At 35.1% G+C, this 14,917-nt stretch overlaps 1 protein-coding gene across 1 annotated transcript; it reads right to left on the reverse strand.

Annotated features, from left to right (window-relative positions):
* Positions 1-280: 280 nt before the first annotated feature.
* Positions 281-13,646, reverse strand: LOC134845007 (carbohydrate sulfotransferase 10-like). Its single transcript, XM_063861838.1, has 5 exons — positions 13,308-13,646; positions 8,857-9,089; positions 6,900-7,033; positions 5,790-6,328; positions 281-313 (listed from the first exon to the last, which is right to left on the reverse strand). Exons 1-5 carry the CDS (start codon positions 13,470-13,472, stop codon positions 281-283), a joined length of 1,104 nt encoding a protein of 367 aa, XP_063717908.1. The 5' UTR covers positions 13,473-13,646.
* Positions 13,647-14,917: the final 1,271 nt, after the last annotated feature.

The following is a 14,917-nucleotide window of genomic DNA, read 5'->3' on the forward strand; positions in this document are numbered from 1 at the left end:
ACAGCTTCACAACAAAACACTTAAAATATTCCATCCGATTACTTAGGTTCAACCCCTACATCAGAACAAATTAGAGAAAATCCTTTTAATAACCCAACAACCACAGAACGCCCTCCATATTGGGTGACAAACAAATACCCTCACGATGAACCAAATTTAATAAACAACCCAGTTGACATTTCATTCCATACAACACTATCTACATTACCCGAAACACTTTCCCTTCCCTCAACACCTTCTTTAAGCGAATTATCACCATTAACGTTTCCCCTAAATTTTCCTACCGACCCTGATTCACGATATCACGAACATCCATCTCAGAATATACCACCACGATTAGATTGGAATACCTTTGTAGCACCCGCACCATTATTTGGTCAACATCAGGAAAAAAATAGATTACACAACTGGGCATTAAACAGATTGCAATATCGACACGATATTCACAAAGTTATACAAGAGCATAACATCCAAATACTACAACAAAGCAGTCTCACACTAAAATTCGAACTTATAGTAAGACTAAATAACATTGTTCAACATCCATTGCCATTATACCCTCCTAATATCTCAGCTCAGTCTTTACCTCCCCCATTTATAACATCAGAAATAAAGTATAAATACGACAGATATATAAAAAGACAATCGGATACATAACCTTTTATAACCCATACTCAGGATTGTCATACACATTTATATTCTAAAGATATTCACATTTCAATACCTCCTTTTTCTCATTTTTTTTGAACCAAATCAAAATCCCTCTCCTCGCACAGGACCTCAAGATTTATTAGTAACACACTACGATTGTGAAGAAAACGAACAAAAAACACTACACAAATATGCTATAAATCAAGTCACCCAATGTGAATCCGAACCACAAGCTATATAAACAGCAAATATAATAGCTACACTATACTCAAAAGCCCGAGTAAAAACAGTAACAGGATACAATTTTACAGCAACATTTTCCGAAAAGAGAGTACATTGTTCTCAAGTTTCAAACGGAAATAAAAATAGATTGGACCACGAATCTTTCTACCAAAATAATAATGAAAGGTTACTACATCTCAGCCCTCAAGACTGTAAAAACGAATTAAAGCGACTAAAGTTAACACCAAATGAAGGCACAAATAGAACACTTGTAAATTTTCAAGTTTTCCCAGATGTAGCACATCAAGCAGAACTTGAAAAACACCAAGGTCACATAAGACTAGATACAAAATTCCCCTTCCATGAAGCACACGGAAGATTAATATACGATCTTCACGATAAAACTTGGATACCACACATAGGAATAAATAATCCCCCAAATTGTGAGGCAGACACAAAAAACAAAGGATGCCAAGAGATAATGTTTTTTGACTGGAAAATACAACTCGAAAAAGTACAAATCACACATGACTTAAAAGACAATACATTTATTTTCCAAGGAATTAGACTCCCTTGCAAAAATGAACAAGGTTTTTGCGATCCTACAACACGCACACTAGCAACCACTGTATGGTTTCCCGATGAAACCTGCACAGTTTTTCAAGTAGCAAAAATACACGCTAGAATGATCAAAATTCACCAAAAATATTTTATCGAATCAATTCCATATGAAGATGTAAAACCTAACCAAATAAGAACTAAAAACCAATAATTTAAAAACATCCACAAAATAGAAAAACAAATTAACACGATTTCAAATATACCCAGAAACAGAACTTGCATGTAAATACAACAAGCCAATTTATAAAACACAGTATTCAGAAATTCTTGTCGAATACGAAAATGGTTTCGACATGAATACAGGACATTTAATCGTAATCCCGATGTCCACATCTCACTCATTTACTGACGAAAATCCCTACGTTTCAGTAATTTTTCAGAAAAGCACAGGACGAATCGGTGGAAAATTAAAACCACAAGACACAGAAAGTACACGATTACAAGAACTATCACTAATGAACAGCACACATTTTGGGGCAATTCACTATGATATGCATTTAGATATGAAATTAAACTACACAATGAGCAGAATTTTTCAAGAAATGTCACTTTCAGAATTAGAAACACTACACCAACTATGTGAACTTGAAAGAACACAAATTCTACAGTCACTAGCACTAGCAGTTCTAAAAATATTTTTTATCCGGAAATTGATCAAATTTCATTGATTATGAAGGAAACATCTTATGGTATTACACTTGTACCAAAAAAGTACTACCTTTATACGTTTTTGAAGATAAACGGTGTTACAAAAGAATCCCAATATTATACAAAATAAAGTATATTTTATTGATACACTCTCAAGAAGAACAAATTTTTGGGATACAGCAGTACCATGTGGATCAAAAAATAGCCACAACGTTTTACAATTGAATCCCGATGAAGATAAAAACTATCTACTTACACCATATCCAACATTAATGCCACCATTAAAAAAAGTTTTCACCCGAAAGCATTAGAGCTATAGCCCGAAACCCAAATATCGATTTACAATCGATAGGCATCTATTCTAAATCCGACATACAACACCACATACGTACACAACAATTTCATGAACTACTTACAAAGATGGACACTATAAAACGACAATCAAAAGATCAAAATTTACGAAAATTTGCAGAAACAGCAGGATTTTTAGACATTTACGCTTAAGATTACAGCGGATATTTTAAAGACAAAAAAGATTACATTTATCTAAACAGCGAAAAATATCGCCCACAAGATATATCACCAATCATTAGTTTTAGTTTTGTACAGTTCAAAAACGAACTTTTAGCCTTTCTATAGCCATATTGTAGATATAATATGGCCATCTTATATCTTAGAAAAATTGACTATAGTATACGCAATGTTTATTTTTAATGGCATTATGTTTTCTTTTTTAAAAGGCATTTATAACACATGCGCAATCCACACACAGGTCAATAGACAAGCGAGCGTAGCACGCTTACTTTTTGCAGGATTTTTCGGAACATTTTCCACATCTATAAATAAAAATACTTTTAGATGCACAAATAAAAGAATACAATACAAAATTATCAACTACACCAAACACATATGACGAATCACACAATAACAAAAATACATTACCTACAGCACCACAACTACCAAGTTTAAATCGTAACCATCCACTATCACTAGTACCACGGAACTTCAGAAATTTAGCACTAGTAAACATCGCAAATTCAAGACCAAATCATATACAAAGTCCAATTCATCACATTGTAACACAACAATCTCAAAATGACGATACACATGAACAAATAATCGAACAACTACATACAACCAAGTTTCTATCTCAGAACAATCATTTTTTTAGCCTACGATGAGCCGACAATTGGGTCCCTTCACCGTTCAATTTTCCATCCAGCCAATCTCCAAAACCAAATTCGCATCATCCCATTTTTTGCTTTCCAGCCACCTGAGTCACCCCATATTAACACATCATCCGGCATGGATTTTGACGCTAACTCAGATATCACCGTTTTTATTACAATTTCCCAATATAATGATTCAGACATAGAAACCCCAGACGAATTCGCTAACTCCAAACCCAGCCCATCAACATTTTCTCATACCCCCTTTCGACCCATTCACTCCCAATCCAAAATTGATTCCCCCTTTACCCTCTCTCATATTTCCCAAGTAACTCCGACATACTGCCCCCTAATCAATGAGCGTTCCAACAACAATTCCCCAGAAACCGCACAAATTTCACAAGAACTAGGTAATCTAATAACACTTCAACGACAAATACAACATGCTCACACTCTAACCGTTCACCAATTATCATCAAACATAACATCATCAAATCCACCAACTCCTACGCCCTCTTCAGATTATACCCCTTCTTTAGATCAACCCTCAACATCAACCCACTCATCATCCACAACTAACCGTGCATATAGAACGTTCAAAAGAAAATTTCGTAACCACCCGATTTCCTCCAAACTCGGAACAAACCGCGATTGGGAAAACCACCATGACCATACTAATACTCCAGCCTTTCTCCAAACTTCCCTACCCCTCTTCCCCCGATATACCATTAGTCATTCCAACCCTCACACTGAACAACCCCACTATGTCGATGAGCATGTACTAATCACTACACTTCACTGGACATCATTTTATTATTTCTCAAATCCACTTTGTAAACCACTAAATAACCCACCTCACGAAATAGAAAAAAGTGAACTTAACTTTTTTAGACTAACAACAGCACTAACACCTAGACAATTTACGCACGTAGGATATAAAAAGCTACTAAAATGTTTCACTGCACCCCGAGCTAATGATTATTGTTTTGAATACTTTGATCGCAACATCATCAGACCTAACCAAGACCAATTTCTAGACGAAGATAAGTTCGCTTACCCACAACTAACCGAAAATTTTTTCATCCAAATACCCTACATCTTTACACTAAGCTCACTCGATAAAAAACACGACCACATAATTTCCAAAGCACTAATTGACATCCAAGCTTATGAATCATTTTACGATACGTTTCACTAACCTTTCACTTCCTCACTCCAAAAGAAATAGATCTGCACTGTTCACACGACATCATGTTGCGAACTAAACAAACGCATACCTACACATATTATAGATTCATTCAAAGTCATTTTAATTTACAAACACCTTCACGGCAACCCCACCATCGTTTTCAGTTTATTAATTCAAAGTACACTTCACAATTTTTCTTAAATTTCACATACTGTATTAAAAACACTAACTTCTAAGGCATCCTCAGAAATTACGACCCAATAACCCAAATGTATGTATTTTGTCCACTCACCAAGACCTTTAATGTGGAAGAATCCCGACCTCTTTTTGTCCCGCATGAATATATTCAACCTATAGAAATCCTAATATTAGAATTCATTCACAATACTAAATATAATCACAAGCTTTTTAACCCCATTCAGCACACCAATCACGAGTTTTCTGTTGGCACTGAAGAACTAAACGCCATAAAAGCACTTCAATTGCTTTGGCCACTACTCGAAACTAAAAACATCATTCGCTTATTAGCAAAATTACTAACCACATCAGATTCAATTCTTGATATCTTCCCTCATGGCTTCCTCCCCGATAATTAGGTAAGTATAATTTAAATAATTTAACACTAGCAAATTCAAAACAAACTAACCATTTTTTTAAAAATGTTTCATCATTAGTCTTTAGATCACCATCATCTACAAACAAGAAATGTTTGTATTGTTTGGAAATTTTTGACCACAAAATTTGCAATTTTCTCAGTGCGCGCTCTCCTTCAAAGTTAGTATATATTGGCACCCAAGGAGCCTAGAGAAACGTTTCGTGGCCAGTCAGCTGAAAACGGTTGTCTCAAAACAGTACAAAATGGGGGACCTGTTGATTCGGCAGGGGTCGAATCCTCGAGAAGGAGGTCTCCGACTCCGATCTTCTTAAACCCACAACGGGGTGAAAACATTCTTAGTTTTGATTTTAAAAAAACTTAGAAATAATTGGAGTTTTCTTTAGCGGGATGAAGTTTTTTCGCAGTTTAAATGGTTTTTATGTGGTTTCTTTTTTGACTCTTATTTCGATTGGATGGTTAGCGATAAACAGTACTTCAATAATGTAAGCAAGAACGGAAGAGTACATAACTTTTGTAATAAAATAGTGTCCTCAAGCTGTACATAAAAAATGTCATGTTCTGAATTTTGGACAAGACTTCTCGAAAGATCAAACTCTTGTTCTCAACGATATAAAAAAAATAGAAAATTCAGGTTTTAAGAACATTAAAATTTTTTCTAACATAAATATAATTTATAACCAAAAAGTTCGAAATCATTTCTATAATGATTTAAAAAGTCTATAACAGTTTTGGGATTCATTTGTTGCAAGTATTCCTTCAATTTACTTTTCCTTTCTTTTTTTCGATTCACGTTTGCTGTCGGATTATCGATCAATGAGTAAATCATTTTTCTGTGCTCCGAAACATGAGCCGATTGTTTAAAGAAGCGGTTTGTTTCAGTAGCGTCATCAAGTTTTACGATCACGTTATAGTCAATGTCACAAGGCGAGCAGCTCTGCTCGTAAGTCCAAAAATGACGATCGTCCATCATCAAACTTTGCCTCATATAAGACTCCAGCGCAGATATGTTCTTTTCATGCTGCCTTTTCCACACTTGGTCTGTGAAAATTGCCATATCTGATTCATTTCTATGGTTTTCTCTTATTATGATGTCCTTGAAACCCGAGATTAGTCGGTTGACAGGGTGTCGAACTACAATCAGTCTTGTCTTGACTTTTCTGGCAATATTTCTAACCGACTCATTGCTAAATTTTAGTCGATGAGGGTTGGCATCTGAAATCAAGATGAATTTACTATTAGTGAACTCTTAAATCAAGACTATATTTAAATGCAAAATTGAGTGAAAATTAAGAAGAGATTTAAGTGGAAATTGTTTTTCTACTTAACCTCACGTGTGTGGTTTGGTGTACATGTGTTTGTTCCGCCTGGGTGATGATAACTATTATGTGGAAATAAAAAATTCGGCTAGGGTTTTGATCAAGAAGACGATGTCTTAAAAAATAAATGTATTAGAAGCAAGTATAGGTGGTTACTGTGCAAATAGCACAGAATGTTCGGACCATAGTCTTATAAATGGAAACTGGAAATAGATATTAAGCAAATTGGACAACAGTTTTTGAAGAAGTGATTAGAAAAACAAAAAAGCGTTATAAAAATTTAGAAAATTTTTGAATTTTTGAAATTTTTGATATCCAAATTTTTGCTAAAAAATCCAAAAAATAAAGTTACTCGACTAAAAATAAGTTTTCACGGCTTGATCTAAGCATCAATAAGCTATTTTAAGCCTGCTCGCTCGAAATGAGACGAAAAACCAAAAACTTCAAAGGTCGGAACAATTACTCACAGAGTCCCTGGGGGCCCCTGGGCATGTATGGCACCCTGTTGGTCTCCAGGCCCGTCAGCAGAGCAGTCCACGCAGTATTGCCACACTTTGCCACTGCACAGTAGAGGGTGCTGGAGTGGGGGAACAGGGCGAACCTATTCACGACATGAATTGTCTCTTATGAATCGCCATGAGCGGTAAAATGGTAACAATCGTATCAGGACGAAGCCCTCAATGTTCCGACTGCCTTTTGAGGTATATAGAGCAAAAAATACCATGATAAAATCAAATGTAATAAAACAAAATAAAAAAAATTTAAATTTGAGATTTTGTTTTGAAAATCACTCCCCCACACGCCATATAAAGTGCAAAGTGATAGATTTCGCTCCTTGTAACATATCAATTATGGCAAATAAGCTTCCTCCAACCAATTTAGAAAGATTTCTAAGACGGATTAAATCTCAGCTTACGCGTTAATAGCGCGAAATATATCGCGCGTTAATTTTCCAAAATTGGCCAAATTGGCAATCTTTAAACCCCCATAACTTTACCAAAAATGATTACAGGTGAAATATCTTTTCAAGTTTGAGCTCAGGACAACAATACATTTCGAATGATATAAAAAAATTCCGTCAAAATGGCTAGTTAAAAAGTCGAAGTTTGTCTGAAGAAAAAAACCCACCCCGAGCGGAACAAAAAGTCGGAACAAAAAGTTGTCATGATTTGTTGGATTTTGATTGCTGATAAATTGGCTTCTTCAAAACACAAGACAATTAAGACTTAATAATCAACATTTTAAAGACATAGTTAAACAGAACCTATCGGGGGGAGTGCTATGTGATGACTCATGTGCACCCTCCGTCACGTGACCAGGTTGCCGTTCCCTAAAACAGATGACTGAATTACAAGAAAAACAAGGGAAAAAATGGCTCAATCGCAACAAAACAAATCCATGATGCTCTACTCTGTCAATAATTTATCATTTTATAACTCAGTCAATTCAAACTATTAAGTTTTTGCAATGCCATTTTATAGAAAAATGAACACGAATTACTCACATCAAATGATTGTAACTTATCGGAGTAAAATTGAAAATGAGTTTCAACCTACAAAGCAACTCGTTTGCAGCTCTATGGGGTTGAAATTTCTTGTGTTAGTTTTATTTTAAATTAATTTATCGAGAAAAGAAAAAACAACATCAGTGCAGTAAAAATTTTGATCGTTTTGCATTATCATAGATTTTAGTTAACGCTTTATCGATTTTCGATGCTGGGGCGGATCTATGATTTTCTTGTCGAGTTTTTTTTAAGTCAGCCAAATTGATTTTCCGAACGCTCCCAGAACTCTAGAAAGTCCCTTTTTTAACAAATTTTCTGCGCCGCAGGCAATGTTTTGAAAACAAAATCAGGTCAAAAACGCAGATTTTGGGCACTTTTCAAAATTTGTCGACCAAAAAAACGATTTTTTTTGGCGCGCACTCTCCTTCTAAAATTATGCAGTGTCGATTTAATTTAACTTGACATGACCAAAACTTTTTTTTAGATTTTTTTTATTTTTAACTTTCTTTTCTCACAAACTATTCGATATTAATTAAAGGACAGTCGAAACATTCAGGGCTTTGCCCTGATATACGAGCAGTCTTGTTGCTAGTTTGCTCAGGTTCAAATTGATTTAAAACTTTAATTCTGCTATGAATAAATTTTCAAACAGCGTCAATTCAGCTATGAAAACATAGGACTTGTGCAACTTTCTAGTGTATTTCACATCTTGAGGGGTTAATATTTCAATAGTCTGTCAAAAAACGGCTAAAATTCACAGGCTGTAAAGGTAAATTACAGCACAAAAACCTTACATACGCACTTAATTTCTAATAAAACTCTCAATTCAGATCTCATTTTCGTATGAGGTTTTATCATTCTTGCGAGATATGTTTAATTTGTACAAATTCGAAAAAAGTCACGGCGAAAAAAATACTTACCTGTTAATGTGATTACACCTTATTTTCAAATTTTCTCTTCTCTCTTTGTAAATTGCATCAACTGACTTTGCTTCTTTTTCACTCTTGGCTGACGGATCAAACAACTCAATTCTGGACCAGTCTGTGAAGTGGTCCACATTAAGTGCAGCACCTTGTCGTCTAGGGAAAAGGACACGGCACCTGTTTGACTTTGCGTGATCATACTGATAGTCTGTATTTGATACACTTGTCCGCTGAAAACCATATTGGGTTACTTACGACAAAAACATGTTTCTTTTATCAGCTTTCGTTTCCGAAAAAAATCATCCAGTTTGAAGTTTTGTGTAGAATTTAGCAATTGAGACAGCATAAACTAAATAAAAAATCAAGGTTAGTTTTAGTCAAACAAAGAAAAAATTCAGAAATTCAGAAATGAGGCAGTCATAATTGAATGGGCAAGGAACTTAAGAGCAGAGCGAATTGCAGAGCAAATTGCAGAGCGAATTGCAGAGCGAATTGCAGAGCAAAATCTACCCAGACGAAAGGGAGTTTCGCATTATTTACAAAACAAACATAGCCTGGCAAAGTAACCGACAGAAAATGAGACGAAAGCTACTAAGTGAAATTAAAATCACAATAAATCTGAAAAAAGGACCTTTCAGAATTTTCAATGTGTTTTGTTGATTTTTATTGAATCAATTTGTGAAAAAAGGCCAAATAGTGCAAGTGAAAGTTAAATAAGCATCAGCTCAAAAATTCAGAGGCGATAAGAAAACCAGCAAAACTTAAGCGAGCACCCGATGGGCCTCACAAAATGTTCCGATAAAATTTTTATAAAAAATTTTCAAAAAAATAACAATTTTTTCTCTGATTAAGCACACTGTTTGAGGCTTTTACGTCCACTTATTATAAATTTATCCCACAAAAAACTACAAACCAGAAAAACATGCCATATCGGAGTGTTTCTTTGTTCAGTCGCTTTTTCCACCTCGCGTCACCCACGTAGAACCGCCCGCCACTGGTTTCGATCGCTGGCAATGGTTTCCAGGGAATCTTTCAAGACGCGGCATGAAACATTGAGCGGTTTCATTAGTTTTTCTGCTTTTTTCTTCATGATACTCAAGTAAAAAAGTTTTATCTCCACTCGGCGGTCTCTTCCAGAATGGATCTGGTTTGGTCATGAATAGGGTCATGGAGTATTGACAGGAATCCATGCGGAGAACATGCCCCAGGTCTGCCCCAGATGGCCTGTGAGAACATCTCTACTTGATCACTCTTTCGCAGGACTTCGGTGTTGGATACCCGGTTTTGCAACATCATTTTGGTGACTATACGAAGGCAATTCATATAGAATACGTCAAGTCTATGAATATCGGCTTGGAGTACGAAGACACTGGCCTTCAGAAGACCAATCTTTTCCTTCTTGCGGTAAACCATACACTCAAAACCGTGGAATCACACGACCTCGGCGTTGTGACCTGGCCATCAGAAGATACAATTGAAAACTTTGCCTTCGCGATGATATCACCATTATTGCAGACCCCGTAGAAAATCTCAGTCGGATGATCTCTCTGCCAGACGAGGCAGCAAAGATCTGGCGCCATAAAAAATGCGAGAAAACGAAGCTCATCAAAACCGCTGATATATCCGGTACAATCGACATAAATGGAATGGGAATCGACACCGTTAACGAATTCTGCTACCTAGGTAGTCAGATTACCCCAGACGGTTCTACTGGGACTGACATACTCAGGCGCACAAATCTGGCCTGGGCTGCTTTCAGCCAGTTATCCCAGTTGTGGAGTTCAAATTTCAACTCAAGATCAAGATGCGTCCAGCTCGCATACGTGGCGCAGCACCAGAGCGCGAGAGTTGGCACGTAAGGTTCGGTGCAGCGTCATGAGGGACCCCGAAAATTACTGGATTGAGATAGCTGAGAAGCTTAAGCGGGCTTCCGCCAGTGGCAATTGCAGGACACTCTTACAACTGGCCCGTGAACACAGTTCTAAAAAGTCTAAACCAGTTTCTGGGACAATATCAGAGTGGGTAAAGATACAGCCAACCCCAGGAAGAAACTTTTTATGTGGAAAAATTAGGATTTCGGAATGATAAGGTTTGCTAGTCGCAAGCGTTTTTTTGCGATAAAAAGTTTGACAAATTAGCACAATGCTCTCATAATGCTGGCAACAAATTTTTCTAATCAATTGTACAATTTGAGGCTTTTAAGTCAATCTAAAATAATTTTATCGCTAAAACTTTTAAACTGGCAAAACAATTGAAAAAACCGAAGAACACTGAAATATCGGAGTGGGTAATATTACAGCCAACCCTATGAAAGTTGTTTCAATTGGAAAAAATTAGGACACAGAATTAAAAGGAATTGCCCAATTGATGGCTTCAGTATTTCTGTAGAGATGTAAAGTCTTGTGGCAAAGGACAAGCAAGTGAGAGAAGTGTTGGTTTGAGCACTCAAAGTTGAAGGAAGGTGTCGAGAAAATTTACCCCCAAAATTGTAATTATTCTATTTTCAAATGGATCAATTTTGAGCTTACAAAGTTTTGAAGCACCTAAAATTCGAATTTACTTCATCAGCTGTAGGTTTATAAGAGTAAAAACTATATAAAGTTATCCAAAAAGTAAGAAACAAACATACATACAGATGGTTTGGATTATTTGTCAGCTTTTTTTTATAAAACAAATATTTCAAAGCGTTTACCTCTGTACCGTTGTTTTTGATAATGTTATATTTGACATCATACGTTATTCCTCCTAACTTTGTAAGGGTTATCAAAAGTTTTTTTTTTTGGTTAAATATTGTTAGTGACTAATCTTGAATAAGTATTAAGTTCCTTCGCGGTTTTCAACAGCCTTCAGTTTTTCCCCTCTGGCACACTGCGTTTTTCAAAAGTTTAGTTCAGACTTTTCTGAAGGAGAAACAGAATATTGGTGTTAGGGTTAGTTTTTTTCCGACTGATCTCAATTTTAATCAATCGTGCTTGTCATAATTTTCTGTACTATCTGTTTATGAATGCCTTGACCTCAATTTTCAATACTTTTTTCATGGTATCGTTTATTTTGCAAAATTAAGGGGTTTCAAATTGCCATTTTGGCCCCATTGAGATTTTTCTTTGCAAGTGAAGTTTCAACTTTTCTACTAATGTGTTGAAATTATCCGGCTCAGAATTTTTTCAAAATTAAATGGAAACACCCTTGCTTATCTAATTAATTATATCATTTTGTCCTTCCTCTTGAATTCTTGTAGTTTATATTTATTACTTTTCTGAAATAATTTGTACCTTGAGACAGTGAAACAGATGTGAAATAGCAAACGAGTATTCAAAATTGTAATTGAATTGTCAAAAAAGCAAACCAAATTATTACGCTTCCAGAGACTTCAGTTTATTTTCCAGGCCTTGAATTTCGAAATAAATATTATTTCAGCATCTCTGATATTCAATTCAACTTTAAAAAATTACATATAAAATGCCGACAAAAAGGTAAACGTGAAATTTTAAGGAATAAATCGTTTTTAATTAGTTGCAGCTTGAAAATCAGAATTACCTCAAAAATTCAAAACGTGGTCCAATAATTTGACAAAGTAGTCTGATCACTTAAAGTTATACAATACATTTTGGATGTTGTTTGGAAAATTTCACCAAAAGCTTTTAAAAAAATAAAAGACAGTCGGAATAACCAAGGCTTCCTGATACGAACAGCCTTCTAAGTATATGTAATTGTGATCTTTTGTGCTGCGCATACTTGCAAAAAGTACCATAGGCTTAAGAATGATCTTACTACAAAGCAAAATTTAAAACAAAAATATTAAAATTATACTTTTTTTCACTAAAAAATATCAAAAGCTTTAGAGCAATTTTACTACGAAGTAGCTACTTAAAATACATTTTTGACGGCATCTGGAAAAACCATCAACAAATCCCGCCAATGATCTTTGATTCTTCATAAATCGGTATCTCCAGTTTTGGGCTCTTTTCCCTCTGTCAATAACCCCACCCCCCAACCTCACATAATATCATTTTTATGGTGTAACGGGGGTCTTTTCAAGGTAAAACATGAAAATCAAATATGATTGTTATGACTTAGTCAACCTTCATGCCAATTTTTGTAACAACCGGACAATTTGAGCAAAATTTTATTAGTAAAAATTTGCATGCGGCGAAGGAAAAAGAGCCCAGTTTTGCTGTAGTTACTTGCTTAGAACATCTATAAAAATACCTGCGAGATTTTACTAAGCTACCTTCAAAATATTTTCTTGAAAACTTGTCAGTTACGTTTCAATTTGCACATAAAAGTATACCTGGAGCTGATAGTATGTTATTTTCACTGGAGGCTAAAATGTGATGAAAACTATGAACTGGATTGGAATAGAAGCTAACAGCCGGAGTACTTCAGATATTCCTTGAAAAATTGATACTTGCGATAATAATATGCTCTTCGCTATTTATTGAACTTACTTGTTTTGCACGAGGCAGGCTTTTATCAGCCGGTTGAAACGTCGGCCTAACTGCTTTGTCAAGCCATAACTGGAACACAATTAAAGAGCCGAAAAATACGGTAAGTAGCCAGGTGATTTTCAGCTGCTCATTCGATGGCATGAATAGTTTCAATCTAAAATTCATTGAGGTTTTTTTCAGAGTTTGAAGATAAGAGACATTTGGCTTTTTGCGCTAAGATTATTTTAGTTTAACTTCGTAATTTGACTAGATGACGTGCGAGGCAATTCGCGGTTATATTGAGCTTAATATTTATAAGAAGCAGGTAACAAAATGTTTCGTGAACTATAAACATTTGTTAAGCAGGTAAGACTGGTACGTGTTGGTTCCTGTGAGAGCTAAAACTACTTTTCACAAAGCATAAAATAATCTTGCATGCGTCTACTCATAAAGAGGTATATAAGTAGTCTTACATAAGTCAAAGGATATCAATAAATTTTTTTATACTGACAACAGTTTTCAAAGATATGGCAACTCAAGTTTTAACAAATTGAGTTCATGCAACTCAAAAAAAACCAATTTTCATCCCATGAACCCAAAAACTAATTATTTTATGCTGTTTATGCTGTTAAAGAATGTTCAAATTGGTACTTCATTAGTTACCTTATTTTAGTGTTCCGACCACTTCGTATGCCGTATTTTCTTTTTTTCTTTTTTTTTGCTTTCCACTCAAAATCAGGTACCACAAATAATCATCGCACTGGGATAAGTAATATATCTTAATAAAGCCCAATTTGACTTAAAAAATTCCAAAAAAAAGTTCCCGGTGTTGAGAAAAACCGGTTTCAAATTTTTGTTTTTTCGTTTAATTTCAACCAAAAAAAGTGTTGATAACTTGTTAAATTGGTCACGTTGGCTGAAAATACTTGATTTTTTTTAAAATGGAAAATAGTTTGGCAAGAAATTTTTAATTTAAAAGAAAATTGTCCAAAAAAAAATGAAAAAATTCAGTTTATTTTGATCTTTTTTTTTCCAAATTTTTGTTTGTTATTCTTTTGCTGAAGACGACTGTTGTCAATTATGCCTAATTTACTAACTTTTTACTCGTGAGTATAGTTTTATCATCACCTCTCGAACAGAAACCGACACTGATTAGAAGAATTTAGTATATTGAAGAACTTTCATTTGTAGTTTTTATGAATATGGTTGGAGCATTCTGTGCTACTTGCACAATAACCGGGTATCAATCAGTTTTGACCTATCTGGGGGCTTTCGGCGCCAAATAAACTAAAATTTGAGAAGAGCGACTAACAAAAAAAAGCTATTTCTCCGTCGTAACCTTTCAAAAAAAAGCTCATAAACATCATTTTGACCTTCTTGTTCAAAAAATTCTTCTACGACGCAGGTTGTAGACTTCATTGTGTTTGTGCAGAGCAGGAGAAATCAATTGGGTCGGCTTTTCATAAAAGCGTGATCGAAATTTTGCCTGCGAATATTGATTATTGAAGTAAATGCAATTAGATCAACAGGTCATCAAAGAAGACGCTCCATAACACGTACGTGCCACAACCCCCCAAAAGGATATCTGTTTTCAGTTCTAATTCGAAAAACTTGAAATTGAAAATAACAGA

This window comes from Symsagittifera roscoffensis, chromosome 4 (assembly GCF_963678635.1).
Source record: "Symsagittifera roscoffensis chromosome 4, txSymRosc1.1, whole genome shotgun sequence".
Classification (NCBI taxonomy): Eukaryota; Metazoa; Xenacoelomorpha; order Acoela; family Convolutidae; genus Symsagittifera; species Symsagittifera roscoffensis.

Bases quoted from the DNA above. Each gene is read 5' to 3' on its own strand.
- LOC134845007 (XM_063861838.1), bottom strand. From the start codon at position 13,472: ATGAATTTTAGATTGAAACTATTCATGCCATCGAATGAGCAGCTGAAA. The intron at 7,034-8,856 runs GTAAGTATTTTT...TGTCGTGAATAG, and splicing joins AGGTGTAATCACATTAACAG to GTTCGCCCTGTTCCCCCACT. The intron at 314-5,789 runs AAATTATATTTA...TATTCTGAGATG, and splicing joins ATTTCGAACTTTTTGGTTAT to GATGTTCGTGATATCGTGAA.